General features: G+C 31.0%; 1 protein-coding gene across 9 annotated transcripts in view; it reads left to right on the forward strand.

Moving 5' to 3' along the window:
• The window catches only part of LOC106790809 (disco-interacting protein 2 homolog A), a 32,832-nt gene that overhangs the window by 3,170 nt on the left and 12,840 nt on the right, over nt 1–16,822 (forward strand). For 5 of the 9 annotated variants that reach the window (XM_014755967.1, XM_014755971.1, XM_014755970.1 and 2 more), the window contains exons 1-4: nt 7,846–9,266; nt 9,717–10,915; nt 13,167–13,238; nt 16,200–16,433. In XM_014755967.1, the coding sequence (XP_014611453.1) occupies nt 8,290–9,266; nt 9,717–10,915; nt 13,167–13,238; nt 16,200–16,433 (2,482 nt within the window). In that variant the 5' untranslated portion in view covers nt 7,846–8,289. Of the gene's footprint in view, nt 1–7,845; nt 9,267–9,716; nt 10,916–13,166; nt 13,239–16,199; nt 16,434–16,822 lie in introns of those variants that run through there. The other 4 variants (XM_014755973.1, XM_014755974.1, XM_014755968.1 and 1 more) reach the window with 3 other exon arrangements.

Genomic DNA, 16,822 nt, shown 5'->3' on the forward strand with positions numbered 1-16,822 from the left:
TATATATATATATATATATATATATATATATATATGCTAATGCTAATACCAGTTTAGACGTTTACATTCTAACTGACGTTAGGAGCTTCCATTAAAGCGTAATCGTTGAGAAAGAAAGAAAGAAAGAGAGAAAAGAATTGGCCTTGTTCGACTCTCGAACCATAAATGATTTTTTTTTAAACTTATACGGTTCGAAATCGCATTCCCTTGCAATTTTAGAAAGAAAGAAAGAGTAAGAGAAATAAATCCGATAATTCTAATGCCATCCGTGAATAATTGAAAAAATAATAATCATTTCTTATATATATATACAATCTATAAAATAACATTAATATCAAATAAATTATCTAGTGTTGTAAAAATATAATTGATTTTGAATATATAAATAGCCTTAGGAATTTTGAAATTCAATTTATTATCGTTGATTTATTTCTCTTATGCAATTAATTGTATTTTTGTTGTCATTCTTCTTTTAAAACGCACCGTATTACGTTAAAATATTAAATTATATTCCTTCATTAAAAAAATTCTAGGGGTTTGCGTTATGTCTAGCAAATTTTTCTTTTCTTTTCTTTTCTTTTCGTGCGGTTCTTGTTGCAACGTCCTCGTGCAAGTGTGACGTCAGCTGGAGAGGATGATGGTGGTGGTGATGGTGGTGGTGGTGGTGGTGGTGGGTCACTGTTCAACATCATCCTCAAAGAGGTTTATTTGCATGTGAGGTAATTGCTTAGATTACTCGGTCATGTGTGTTTCAATAGAAACGAACATCATCCTCGTCGTAGTCGTAGTCGTCATCCTCGTCAATGTTAACGTTAACGTAATCGTTATCATCGTTGTCATCATTGTCATCGTTATTACAATCGTAATCGTTGAAACGTAACACGAGAAACGATCGAGCTTAATATGCACTAACAATAAGTGTTATTTAATATCGATCGTAAAGAAAATATAAATTTAAATTCTATTCAATTTTTTAATAAGATTATTATTATTATTTATTATATATTTATTTGGATTTAATGATATATTGATAAGTATTTTTTCGAAATTTTGATGAAATCATTTAAAACTGATACGAGCAATGTATTTTGTAATGTTGGTTTGATTCTACAAACATATAATGTTGGAATTTTAATTGTATTTTTATGATGGTTAGAATAATAGGTATTTTATTAAGTGTGTGTGTTATCATATGGAAAATAATAATTTTCTAGTATCGAATAAGTCAATTAATAGCTTTGGAATTTTTATTATAGTACATTATCAATATATTTTAATATATATATATATAATCAGGTTTTTATTGCACAACTTACAGAGTTTTTTACAATGTCTTAACAATATATTTTAATATTATATACCTCTCCTATCTCTTTCTTAATTATTTATAAAATAAAAATGAAATATCTATTAATTATCTATATTTCATAGTATAAATATTAAACATTGTATAATTTAAATATTACAAGAAAAAAAAAATTACTCTCGTAACTTTATTTTTTCTCAATCGTTCAAATCATTTACACACACACACACACGCACAAAATACCTTTAAAATATTTATTTATATTTTATTCATTTTTTAATTAGATTAACGAGATTATTTCTAATCGTGTTACCCTTATCGAACATTAATCCTACCTGTGTTCGCGTGCTGTTACGAGAAACGTATTTAAGATGCTTTTCCGCAAGCTCGAAGCAACCAACCGAGGTTCATGACCCGAAAGGTCGTCGAGGTCGCATAAGTATAAAGTTCCGACGACGACGACGACGACGACATCGACATCGACATAGACGATGGGGGAGGTTTGATGCCAATGGTTGAGAATTTTCAATCATTTCAACGACATTACGACATTTTATTTTAGATCTATTGATTCGAATTCTTACTTTTATTTATTCGTTTGTATTTTCTTCTTTTTTTTTTTTTTTACTTTTCATTATAAAATCGATTTTAATTAATACGAATGAATATAACGAATCCCATTATCAATTTATAATTAATATATTCTTCTTATGTATATTAATGTAATGGGGAATATATGAATATTTAATTTATTCTTAAATGAAACTTTGTGTATCGGAACAAAGTAGTATGAGAAGAGTTAAAAAAAAAAAGAAATGAAGAAAAAAAAAAGATATTATATACTACTTCTCGATTACAACTAGTCGGACACATATTTTTTTGTTTATCTTGTATTGAGATAGACATTTTCTTGGAGTTCGGGTTCACAAACTGTTCTCAATTACACGATCCGTTGACAACGATTTGCAACTGAATGAAATTTAACTCGTGCATAGCGGTAAGGATCGATTGATCAATCGAACGATATCGATCCTTTTCAATGCATTTAAATTTATAATAAGTACCTATATGTATTATATCCAATAATAATCAATAGTTATAGAAATGAAGGGGGTGATATAATTGTTTTTATTTTTTTTTTTTTTTCCTTTTTTATTTTAAATTTTAATAATACACGGAGAGATATTAATTTAACACAGCATATTAATTTTCATTTCATAAATTATATAAAATAATTGTAAAGAAACAACAACAAAAATAGTAATAATAAATTTTAGATTTGATTTAAAAATGAATTCACAAACCTAACGAGAGATTAGATATTTTCTGAATACACAATTTAGAATATTAATAATTCTTGTTTAAGCTTTCGAAAGAGGATCGATTTTCGTCTATGACGTTTACACCATGATGGTGTTGTAAAGAGTGAGTGAATGAGAGAAAGAGAGAGAAAGAGATGATACACGCATGCACGGAGATGTCGCTAAAACGAACTTGCGCAGGTGCATGCGTGTAACTGCAACTGCAACTGCAACTGCTAATACTACTCAAACGTTGCAGCAAATATCCTTTTTATTTGACTTTTACCTGTTTCTGTTCTGTTCTGTTCTGTTCGCATACTTCGTTCGTTCCTGGTTGGTTCTCCACCTATTGCTTCACGAATCGTTTGTAAGATCAAGGTCGTTGGTTTTGTGGGTAAACGTCCTCGAGTCTCCTTGAAATGATGATCATGATCATAATGATGATTATGCACCGGCTTATGCATTGCATCTTTCTCTGCACTGATCTCTCACCTCATCTTCTTTTATTTTTTTCTTAAAATCCATTACCACCCCCACACCTTTCCCAAACATTTATTCCACCCCGTATATGGTCCCTATACTCTATCCCTTTTTACACATTCTCTCTTTTTCTTTCGTTCCTTATTTCTTTTGCTAATGATATCTGTGTTATATGTTATATAAATGCATTTATGGTAAAGAATTTGAATATTCATACAAGTATATTATACCTGGTAATATATTGATTAGTAAGTAAAGTATTGTTCATTTTTAATGAATTATATTTTGGTTAAATATATATTACATTTAATAAAATATTGCATATGTATATATATATGAAATATATTCGAATAAAATATTTCTTTTGACTTAGTGGCCAACCGAAATATTTTTGTGTTCCTATTATGGGAATAATTTTAAGTACTACAGTTATATTTATATCCGAATGAATGAATGTGTATATAAGTGTTGTATACGCATGTATTTAACGTATGTATATATATATGTATGGGTATATATACGTCACCCTTACAAAGTTGTCGAGAGTTGCAGAGGAATGCACTCGATAGCCTCGACCCAGGAGTCGAGCTTTCCTCTTAAGAGGGTTGCGTGCTCGACGAGCTGAGTTTCGATCAAGAGACTTGCACGCTCGAATTAATAATCTCCTTTTACCCTCCCTTACCATCCCCCTTTTCCTTCCATCACCCATCACCCATTCTTTTCCTTATTTCTTATTTTCAGTTTCATACCATCAAAAGAAACTTACCCCTACCTCGACAACACACATTTCAAATTTTGTTTATTCTTTACCTTTGATTGATCAGATTGTTCAGTATCATTATTTATTGTTGAACTAAAATAATTGTTATATAATAGTTTTGAAAATGATTTAAATTATTTATCCTGTTGAAAATATTCATGATTGTTTTCAAATGCACTATTATTTGATTTTAATTGTTTTTAATGTAATGAATTGATTGTTGTTTATTACTTATGGTTGAACAAAAATAATTGTTATATAATAGTTTTGAAAATGATTTAAATTACTTATCCTATTGAAAATATATTCATGATTGTTTTCATAACACACAATTATTTGATTTTATTCTTCTTAATTTAATGAATTGATCGTTTAGTTGGAAATTTTTAAAAATATATTTTCGATTTGAATGTTTTTTTCAATATTTTTTAATTCGATAGTATATATAGAATCTTATCTTCGATTTAAAGTCAATCATTTATATTACTCCATAAGATAACAGTATTATTTTTCATGTTGGAGATATAGTGAAGGAAACTTTTTGGGAATACCTTTTACGTGTTATGCAACATCGAGATAGGATTTCTCTTATCGTATTGGATATTTGATTTATTAAATCATATATATAGGAAAAGTTTTGAAGTATATTTAAAAATCAATATAATAAATGTTCAAATATATAATTATTAGAAAAATTGATCATATAGTATTATAATAAATTTACTAAAAAGTTAGAAAGATATAAAAACTAAAAAGAAATGAGAATTGTTTCAATACTTTATCGTACACTTTAATAATTTATCTTCTATCAACAAATTTTTAAAAGATACGATATTAAAACAATATTCAAATTCTATATATATAAAAAAAAATCATTTTAAATTCTCTCTTCGATTCTTTCCCCATAAAAGGATAACACTACGTCCGATAAAAGAAAAATATTATTTCATCAAAGTTTATACAAGTTTTTCTTCGTGTGAAAGAATTTAATATGTCTGCTATATAGTTAAAGGGAATCGATAAGTGTAATGCCCTTTTAAAAGAAAAATGAACGATAGGGAAAAAGAAATGAGAAATAAAAAGAAAAAAAAGGTTCGAGTATAGTGACGACACAGACGACGGATCGAAACTATTGCCATAAGCGAGAGCTTGACCATGGGGGCCGTCTCTGGAGAGCTTTGTTCCATGGAATCTGAACTCTGTCGAAACTCAACTTTCCTCGATGGCCACATTACGTATCCGCCTACTTCGAGTAATCGCATTCTGAGTGTTCTGACTTCTCTTGAAAAAGACGATTGAACGTGGGCAGGAGTACCACTCTTCTCATTTGTCGAAAATAACAATGATAATGATAATAATCATTTATTTTTAATTTATAACAAATTAATCATTCCATATACACACGCGAAATATATATATCCATTTTTAAAACAAACATAATCCTAAAATATTATAATTAATTATTACTAAGTTTAATCTTAGGGATATTTTTTTGGACAGGTTTAAATTAGATGAACAATCTATTTATCAGTTGAACGTTTCGTCCCTATATTTGGGACTTCCTCAGCAACTAATATTTTTTTTTTTTTTCCAAAAAAATATCCCTAAGATTAAACTTAGTAATAATATTAGAAAAATTTTGGATAAGAAAATTTATTATATTAACATTATAATTAATAATAATAATCCGATCACATAGGTAACAATTGATGACAATTATTTTTTATAATTATATATTTAAAATATTTTCTTTTGTAAAAAGTTTTGTTTACAAATTTATAGAGATAATTAATTACTTCAATTATTCTTTTTCTCATTTATATTTCTTTCGTGAAAAATTCGAAGGGGGAAAAACAAAACAAATTTTTCTTTCCCCCGTTTATTGTTTCTTTTTCTTTTTTTTTAATCAGTAAAAGCAAGACTAACGGTTCTATAAAAGTTGAAGTCTGTCTTTCGAAGTTAAACGGAAGTCGTAAGAAGAGGTAACATCGCGTTCCTGATGGAATAAGGAAGCGATAACGACGGCAAAAGTGTTCAAAGCTGTTCAAAGCCTATAGTAGTATAAGAGAACCCATAGTAAAAGGTAGAGGTATAGGAATAGAAGAAAACCTTGGTGTCGAGAGTTGTTAGTTTGTGTCTGTGTCTGTACTTGTCTCTATATGTGTGTGTTAAAGGCTAATTTCGTTGAAATTTTCTTCAAGAAAAATAGAAGAGAAGAGAAGAGAGTCATTCGTCGGATCGTTAAATCTTCTTCTCGTCCTTCGTATTCGATTCATAATCGCAATCTTTTTGTTTATCGAACACCATATATATATATATACAATCATTATTTTCAATCATTGCTATCTCCTTTCTGAATATAATTTAAACACACCGTGTATTAATAATAATAATCGATCATTATTATCCCTAACATAATTGTTTTATAAAATTAATAAGATAAAACATTACTTAATTAAATAATTGAATTATTTTCCGAATTGATTTCGTATTGAAATGATGAGGGGGGGGGGAAGAAAAAGTTACTTTTATGAGTGAACACACATAGAAAGAAATAATAAGAAGTTGGAAAAGTTCACAAAATAAATAAATAACTAAATAAATAAATAAATAAAGATATTCTATAAACTAGGAGTGTGTAAGAAAGAGAATAAGACCCACACACTCTGGTACGAATAGAAGGAACGGGCCGTAGTATAGTGACTGAGTGGTGAGGGGGGAGAAGGGAAGGTAGAAGAAGGGGGTGGGACAGGGGGGGATGCTGTGAGGTGCAAGAGAGTAGTCGGCGGGCGAGAGTGGACGGACCGCATACCACCACCACTACTACCACCATAAATACAACACAACCATACTAACACCATTATAAATACAAGACAAGTATACTACTACCACCATAAGTACAACCAACCAGTACCAGTAAATACACTCCTTGCCTCTTCCATATTCTCTCTCACTCTTTTATACACACATACACATACACAGTTACTAACTCACTCAATATATTTCTCTCTCTCTCTTTCTCTCTTTTTCTGTTAGTGTGTCCCTTTCCTTCTCTTTCACCATATCTCGTTCTTTCTTTCTCTCATAGGATCGTGACTTATTCACGGGGGCCGCCTTCCCACAGAGAATTCTCTCTCTCTCTTTCTTTCTCTTTCTCTTTCTTTCTCTTTTTCTTTCTCTAACTCGAGAGAGCGCTTCTTATTTCTCGTTATACGTTGTAAGAGGAGAGGTGCATCGCGTTAGAGCTCGCAAAATGCCAGTGATTCGATGCGACTTCAAGTGAGCGTATCGTTTCTCTCTACGAACGTTTAATATATTCTATAGTGAAACGTTTGTTTTTTTTTTTTTTTTCAATTAAATTATCATTCCGTGTATAGATATATAGATATATATATATATATATTGGTTTTTTTGTGTTGTTGATTTTTTTATTTTGTGAACGATTACGATGACTATGGTGGCTACGATCTTGTAAAACTTGCTTGGTTTAAACTTATCATTTTCTTTCTCATTCTTTCTCTCTCATATATATGTGTGTTTGTGTCTCTGTTGTTGTATTATACGTGATTGCGCGCGCACTAAAGGAACCCACGCTCTTCGTGTATATACTTTACGCGTGAAAATATCAGTACACGTTAAAGTGTGTGTGTGTGTGTTGATGGTGGTGTCCACTTTGGAAATAAGTTGGTTGGTTGGTTGGTTGGTTGGTTGGTTGGTTGGCCGGCGTGGCTCGAATTAAATTCGTCCTCGAGACAAACGATCGAAGATTAACCAAGGATGATCTTATTTAAGAGAAATAATATTTCTATATCTTAGATATATATTAATAATTATCTAATTAGTGTGTTTTTTTTTATTAAATGATAAAAAAGTGTAATAAAGTTATAATAATAATGATAATTGTTGAAAAGAAAAAAGAAAAAAGGTAAACGAGTCAGGAGATAAAATATTTCATTTAATCAAAATATATTCTCCACATTAATGAGAGACAAATTATTTAAAAAAAAGTTCAAACGAATAATGATTATCATAGAAAGAGAGATGGAAGAAGAAGGTGGTGGAGGAGAGGTAGATACAGCATTGAAAAAGGAAAGCCATGGTGTTTCGCGACTGGAAGACCTCGGCGTTGCACCTTAGGATAGCAGAAACTCTCTGTACGAGAGTTGAGAAGGGTTTCTGAGGGAAAGAGGTGGGGAAGAAGAGATTGGAGAAAAGGACGAAGAAGAAGAAGAAGAAGAAGAGAACGAGTAGGAAGAAAAAGGACTCGTTGTGCTTCAGGCAAAGTAACGTCTCTTAGTTCAAAAGGATACCTGTTGGATAATCTTAGAAAAATTGACTAAACATTTCGATTTATTCGATAATTAAAAAAAAAAAACACGAAAGAAAAAATAATTATTCAACATTGGTTATATATAAAAATAGGTGCCAATTGTCCACCCCCCATGAGGCCACTTTCCTTCGAAAACCTTAGGAGGCTCGTGAGCCGTAAGAAGGATCGTAACGAGCCCTCCTTCAAACGTAGCGAATCGTTTAAAAGGATATCGATTAGGAAAAGTTATCTAGATCGTGGCAAACGTCGTAACAAATTGCAAAAAAATTTAGACCCAGTGATAACGGCTCAACCGTGTGTGGTAGTTTCACCAACACCACAATCACAACCACCACCACCACCTGCTATTACTACTAAAACCGTGCCGGATCTTCAAGAAAATAAAATACAGAATAAAATTAAGATCAAGGATCAACAACAACAACAACAACAGCAGCAGGAAATTAAAAGACAACAAGAAAACGTTTCGTTGAATCGCGTTGAATCAATCAGTTACGATGAATGGTTGCAAGGTGTTGGTTCATCATCACGTGAAAAACTTCATCAGGATAAAGTGGTAGTCAAAGAAATAATAAATAAAACTAAGATTACGAGTAAACAATTAATTCAAGATCGTCGTTCGAGTACAAACGATCTTACCGATGATTTAAACTCAGCTATTTTATCTTTGAAACCTTTTGGTCCTACTACTACTACTACTACCACCACCACTAATAATAATACTACTACTACTATTATTACTAACAACGACAACGACGATTGGATTTATTCGGATAAAAATCTACATCAACTAGATAATCATGGACAAATACGAGATACCTGTGTACCTCTCGAAACTGGACCACCCAGTGTTAGTATTAGTCTTGGACGAGTTTGGAGGGATGCTGTACCGGTACCGTATCCTTCCTCTTCCGGACCCTCCGTCCATCATTCTTTGGACAGTGCATTGAAAGAAAGAAAAGCAAGTCAACCAACAGTTGCTAGAACCGTCTCCGCTCCGGAAAAAACCATCGTCAAGGACAACACTTCCTCGTCATCATCGTTTGGGTTCTCACTTAGGTTCACCAAACTGGCTGACTTCAGGGCAGGGTTATTATTCTTAGAATATTTTTTTTCTAGATTTAATATCTTATATCGATGTGTGTTGTTTCCGATGAAATTGACAGACAGACAGAAAAGAAAAAAAAAATAAAATTGAAGAGAGAGAAAGATATTAATATATTTTTATTTATAATTATAAAAAGTTTCGATGTAACATAAATGTAACGTAAAAGAAAATGGACTTAGGTTAATTTCTAAATAAATGTAACACATTTTTGATTTTAATTTTTAAAAGTGATAAAATAAATCAAATCATAAGTAATAATAATATTAAAATATCATAAAACAATAAAGTATTCGAAATATTATAATAATTCTGTTTTATATATATATTATTTTCTTTCTGTGGTTAATTTCAACGTTAACACTTTCGATATGTGTTGAATTAGAAAAAATCGTGAGAAATTAGATGAAAAAATTGACGTGTAATCGCTTCAGAAGTACGAGGAATGGATTCTTCAGAAGAAAAACATCGTCAAAGCCATCACCGAGTGTCAGTACCGAAGGTTATTTTAAGAGGACCAGTTGCCAAAGGAGATCGAGTTCGAGAAAACGTGGAAAGAGGACATCGTTGCAACGAACAACAACAACTACAACGACAACGACATCACAAAAAAACAAAAAAAATAATGAAGATGCTGTTGCAATAGGAGGAACGGGGGTGTCGGGAGTAACAGGGGTGGCAGGGGTTGCAGGTGTGGGGTCAGTTGTAAGAGAAAACAGTCCGGTTTGGTTCGTGCCACCTGAAAGGAGACGTTTGAGACGTCAAAGACGTGTCTGGCGAGAAATTCGTTACTTTCCTGAACAGGAAAAAGAAGAAAATGATAATAATAATGATAATAATGATGACAATGATAATGATGACGATGAGGATGCATTGATTTTAGAAAAATTCGACGATTATTATTCGTCGAATAATTTATCGGACGATCAATTCGACGATCAAAAATTATTACTATCCGGTGACTTTAACGAGAGGAGAGACGAGACGTTCAATTCTCTCGTTTCCTCCTCGTTAGGTTCGTTCTCGATTACGTCATCCTCCTCGTCGGTTTGTCCGGCACCAAAAATAAGCGACTTCAATGAGGACAAATTATTTTCCGAAGAATTAAGAAACCGTGCTGCTGCTGGTTTTGGTGGTGGTAGTGGTAATGGTAATAATAATAAAAATGGTGGTGGTGGTGGTTGTTTGTTGGGGAGAACAAATATTTGGAAACCATCATCATTTTCTACAATAAGTACGGACAATTATTTTACTAGCAGTCAATTTATTAATTATCTTGCTAAAAATTCTTCGTCCAATGATAATAGACCACGTATTATTATCAAAGAAAGATCTAGAAAGGATAGTAAATCCTATTACAGATATTTTAGTTCTACCGACAGTGAAAATGAATCTGTTCGACGTGACGTAGACGACGTTGACGATGATGATGATGATGATGATGATGATGACGATGACATAGACATAGACATAGACGAAGACGATTATCTTTTTCAACAACGTCAGCAACATCTCAAACGACAAAAATCTGGACCGAGAAGACGACCTTTAAGAAGAAAATCTCAACTCCGTCGTGCATCTGGCCAGCCCGTTTTTCTTGTTCGCAAATGTTCGTCCTTGAGAAAACGACCCAGTAAGAAATCGCATACACTTACACACACACACACACACACACACATATATTGTTAAATCTCTTGATAAATATTAAACGCGTTTCGTGCAAGAAAATTATCGAAATCTAACCGATAAAATTGTTCGAGAATGACTTTGCGCGTTTGTCGTTATCTTTGAAAATGTTAACAGGTTTATTTTTTTTTATCGTAGGTCTACACATCTTTTTTTTTTTAAGATATTACGAATATTTGTTTCTGTTCGACAAGAAGTAAAACCTTTTTTTTTTTTTTAATCCTTGCACAATCTTTTCAAGAAGATATATTTTATATATTTTCTTGTTTACTAAAAAAACCTTTTAATTAAAATCGAATAATAATTCTATATCGTATATAGATAGTTTATCTACTATAGTTAAAAAACAACACACATGACGTTTAATTAACGTGTTCTTGATACACATATTCAAAGTTTTTCCTTCGTAACGTAATAGATACGTAACTAGATAATTATGAAAATTATCGGTTAATACTAAACATTTTAAAATAATTCAATGGCAAATATATACATATATAAAAAGAACTAGAAGTTTCCCTTGACAAATTGTTACAAATAAATGGAAGAAAATTTGAAGAACGCGTTAATGATGGTTTTTCCTTAACGTTTATGTGATCTAACCGATTAACGGTTTTACTATAATGAAATAATTACTATAAATGGAGATAATAGAATTCAGATAATTGTTTGTTGAAAGCTCGTTAATCGTTGGTAAGATTTGCATCCACGGAATAAATAGAGATTCGTTAATTTCTAATTACAGTGTGTGTGTTGTGCGTATGTATGCTGAGACCCAGTTTCATTTATTTCATCTCACTTTGATGCAGTTGGGAAAACAAAAAAGAAAAAAAAAGAAAAAATCGTGTCTCGGCCGTTAACCGATCGATTCGAAGTATTTTCTCGAGTTACCAGGCGTGACTTTAACCATGCCAAGACCCGTTTTGCATCCTAGTAGTATGTTAACTGCCACGTGGATAAATATAATGCATAGTCTATGAGACTACTATGGAAATTTAGAAATTATAATATCAGACCACCCTATAGAGATATACACTACTAACGTAGATAGAATGAGATAGGTGAATATATATAGATAAATAGTTAGATAAATAGATGGGTAGATAAAATAAAGAAAATATATACTTATCTATTTATTCACATACATTTTTATATATTACTGTATTTTTAATAGATATATATATATATATATAATGTCAAGATACACATAGTTAGTTTAGGTATATTTACATAAAATATTACTCTATAAGAATAAACTTTCAAATTATCTTCTATCTTTCTTTAACATACTTTGGTATGTGTGTTGTTGACCATGTTAAATCTTGACATTCTTCAATTTCGATCTAACGTATAGATATATCTTTTTATCTACTTATCTATCAACCTATCTATATACACATATTTGTGTTTGAATATTTTTTTTTTCTGAAAGAGACGTGAAAAATATTCGTCGATAGAATAGGGTGAATTCTTCCTCTCTCTTTCTCTCTCTTAGGGGTCCCATTAAAATTTCATTTAATTATTCCCTCGAGCGTCTCTTTTTAACTCTCAGGATAAAGCTTTTAAGTTAGATCGTTCAATGCAGGTACCCATATATGTCGGCACTGTCTTTATTGTTCCCTCACCTTTTTTTTTTTTTTTCTTTTTTACTTTTCCCTGTATTCAACGCCTAGTGTCGTTGGTACGACCTCGTTTAACCGAACACGATATAGGTATGCACATACTACATGCATATATATATATATATATGTGTGTGCAACAACCTCTAGTTCTCGTCTCACTTTTTTCTGTTCTCTCCCTTTTAATGGGGCCCCGCAAATCGAGACCCGCAATTTTCGCCTCTTAAAGCAAACGCTATGCGTTTGAACCGACTACTACGTCCTTGAAACACTCTTCTGAATAGAAAAGAAAGAAAAAATGACGTACGTGACATTTACCCCACGTGTGAGAAATTCGTAATATCAAAAAGTTAATCCTTCTACTTCTTTTTTTTTTTTTAATACAATATAATTATGACCGATTAATTATTAAATATAATAATAATAATAAATCTGGGTGAGTGAGATAGATAGATAGATGTGTGTGTGTGTAATTTATTATAATTAGATACCTAATTATAAGGTTTAAATTTTTTTATTTTTTTTTATTTTTTCTTTACTTTTATTTTCTTTTCTTTTTTATCATTTTTTATTTTACAGGAGACATAACTCAAAAGGGCTATGAAAAGAAACGGACACGTCTGCTGCAACAATATGCATCTAAACAACTCGGTAAGTTGTTATATATTATTTCATTACGCTTCATTTGAATATTTATCATTATAACATAATAATCATATACATATATATATGAGCTTAATCATAGTTAATAAATTGCAATAATAATATGGAGGACACGAATAGGGACTGGAATGTTGATTCGACTATATCAAATTTAGCTAATAAATTTTAATATCATTTTCAATCCTCCTATAAAACACGATTGATTCCTTATATTAAAACAAACAAAAATTAAATCACAAGATAATAATTGTTGTTTTTAATATATCGTATTATAAAAGGATTGAATATTTAAAATATATATATATACATATATATTTTTAAATTAATTTATCTCTTTTTTTTATTATTTCTTTTTGATTAATGAAATAATTTGTTTTCTTGTATATATAACTTTGTCAAAAAACAAAATAAAAAAATAATAAGGAGGATCCTTCCGTAACGTCCTCGATTGTATTTGATATTAATTACGATGGTGTAACGCTTTCAATTTCTTTTCCGTGTCGGATTGTAACAGCATATAATATCGTTTCTACCTTCCTGTCCTCCAAACGTGTTGTATACCTAACTACCATACGATGATCATACCTTGGATTGCGCCATCCATACGCAACGAGTTTCGTCGCGAGCAATATTAATCGTGTTCCGATTCTCAAGAGACACAAATACAAACACACACACACGAATACATTTGTTAACGAATTTACACGTTACATGCGCGTACATTAGTTACATACTTGGGATACATTTATGTTAAACGAGTTGGTTGGTTTGGTTGGCTGGTTTAGTTGGTTGGTTGGTTGGTTTGTTGGTTGGTTGGTTTGTTAGTTGGTTGGTTTACGATACGCGCGTGCACACAATGGTAGATGCAATCGTCGTTAGTATAATTCTAATGATGAGAAAAAAACAAGCGAAATTCAATGAAAAATATAAAGAAAATAATAATAATAATAAAGAAGTATGTGGGAGGGTAAAAAAAAGAATGGAAGTAAGAAAACTAAGCGTGATCTTTCAAATGTGTGCATTAGTTTCGTACAATTTTTATTTATTATTATTGTTGCATCTTCGTAACACCTTAATATACTCACCGCGCACAATTGGATTATGCAATTGAACGATGATGAATCTCTCGTTTATCTCGATTATTCGACAAAACAATTGTTAACTTCTCGATACAATCGTTAGCCTTGGAATTATTTCTTTTTTATAATCCATGGAAAAACTTTCTTTTGTTAACCCTTTTGAGTACTACGAATGCATAATATGCGTTTGTCAATATGTATGCATATATAATGTAACGTTTTTTCAGTGTATTGATTATTATTTTATCATAGTTATATTTTAAAAAGAAAAATTTAAATGATTAAACACATAATTATTAAACATGTTTAATATTTTAATTATATAAATAAATTATTTTGTATTACCCTACGAAACAGTTTAATTCTATTTAAAAGCATTCAATGGGTTAATAATTAATTGTATAAATTATTATTATTATTATTACTACTTTTATACACGTGTTTATTTTAATAAAAAATTATTTATAATTTGTGTGAAGGTATCGATATCGTTCTCTCTTTAAAACAAATAATATATCAATTTATTTATTCATAGTTAATCATGTGGAGATAGTGTTCGACTACAAAGTTTACTATACCTCATCACTTTACGTGCAATCGGTTGCACCGTGCAGAATTTAACTGTACCTGCACGCGGAAGTGTCGTTTCCGCGTTATCCAATCGTAATACGCGACGTGGTGCATCTGCCGTTGTCGTCGTTTTTAATGCGAATCGAACTTGTTATAATGATTTTCTATTATCGAAAATATATTTGATTTTTCCTTTTATTTATATAATATAAAATACTATCGTGTAGAATAAATTTTTATAGACACACACACAAACAAACAAATTGTTGACCGTCAACAAGTTACTTTTTTTTTGGTCACGTTTATCATCTAATAATATACGTCATAAACAACAATTTATTATTATCATTTTCGTAATATTATAATTATCATTTCGTATCATTTTTCTAGTCCTTGAAATGTTACTTTTAAAAAAATAATGTTCTAGAGAAAAATATGATTATAATAATTTATTTTCTAAATTAAATTCGTTTTTAAGCTAAAACATTTTACCATGATAACACCCTAATATTATACTACCAATATACCAAAGCTCTTTTAAATCTATGGGTCCCCTTGTTAGATCGTGTTATTTTATTTATTGATTCAATGGAATCTAAGAAAACATTTATAGTAGAAAATCTATTCAATAAAAATTAATAATAATACCTGTCGAGCATTAAATTCGTTAAAGATGTCAGACAAGTTTGACGTTCGTTTCATAAAACTTGACGACGCTATTAGACCGTACCGTTATACTAATAACAATTATAGTTAAACGTGAATAGTAACTCTCTTACATATATAGGTATTGTAAATATGAAACGTAAAAGGAATGTTTTAAAATTTATTGCAACTTGAAATAAGGGATTAAGATTAGATAAAATCGTAATAATCATGATTGTATAGTTGACTCAAAAAGAAAAAAAAAACAAAGAACAATACTCGTATTTATTCGATCAACATTATCATTAGTAAAACCTTTTCACAAAATCTATGGAAAATATAATATTATTATAAATAATCAAGTATTTTTTAGACTCGCAAACTAATTCCAAGTTTGTTTAATAATTCAATAAAATTATTGATCCAATAAATACCATCATCATCATCATCATCATCATCATCCACCCCATGAAAAATTACAATAATTAAAAACGTCTAACCTTCTCGAGAGAATTGGAACGCGTGGGCGTAAAAAAAAACACACACACACACACACACGAGTATAGCAAAAATAAAATGGGGTCTGGGGGAGGGGTAGTTAGAAGATGATGGTGTAGAATTTTGTAGTAGACATTTTTCGCGTATGACTTCGTAGGGGCTGGAAATGGCGGCATATCTGGCAATGGTGGCGACATTGGTGGTAATGGTGGTGGTGGTGGTGGAGGCGGAGGGGGTTTGGGTGGTGTTGGTGGAGGACTCGAAAGGACAAATTATGGAAGAGGAGGAGGAGGTGGTGGTGGTGGTGTTGGTGGAGGAGGAGGACGACCACAACCACGTGCACGACGCACGCAACGTCGTGTCACGCACAACGAGAAACGCTATCATTCAGGTAGCGTCACGCATCTCATGGTTTTATTTATACTTACTATAATTCTTTCTTTCTCTTTCTTTATTTATTTCATCCTGTTTTCTTTTTTTAATCTTTAATTTTTTTTAATTTTCATTTGTTTTCACCACAAACCAACAACCACACACCCACCCTATTTCTTTCTTTGATACTGTGCTGGTTGTTTTTTTTTCTGTCATTTCTTTTTTATGTATACTTTTAATTCGACTATTTATTTCTATCCTTGTAATTTATATCCTTCATTTTCTCAACTCGTTATCCCCGTTCTATTTCTTTTTTTTTTTTTATTTTCAAGGGCGAATTATCGAAAGCACGCATGCAACATAATTATTCAATAAGTCGAATTATATGTCTCGAATAAAATACCGAGA

Source organism: Polistes canadensis, unplaced genomic scaffold, assembly GCF_001313835.1.
Source record: "Polistes canadensis isolate GaletaPanama2010 unplaced genomic scaffold, ASM131383v1 scaffold_262, whole genome shotgun sequence".
NCBI classification, from domain to species: domain Eukaryota; kingdom Metazoa; phylum Arthropoda; class Insecta; order Hymenoptera; family Vespidae; genus Polistes; species Polistes canadensis.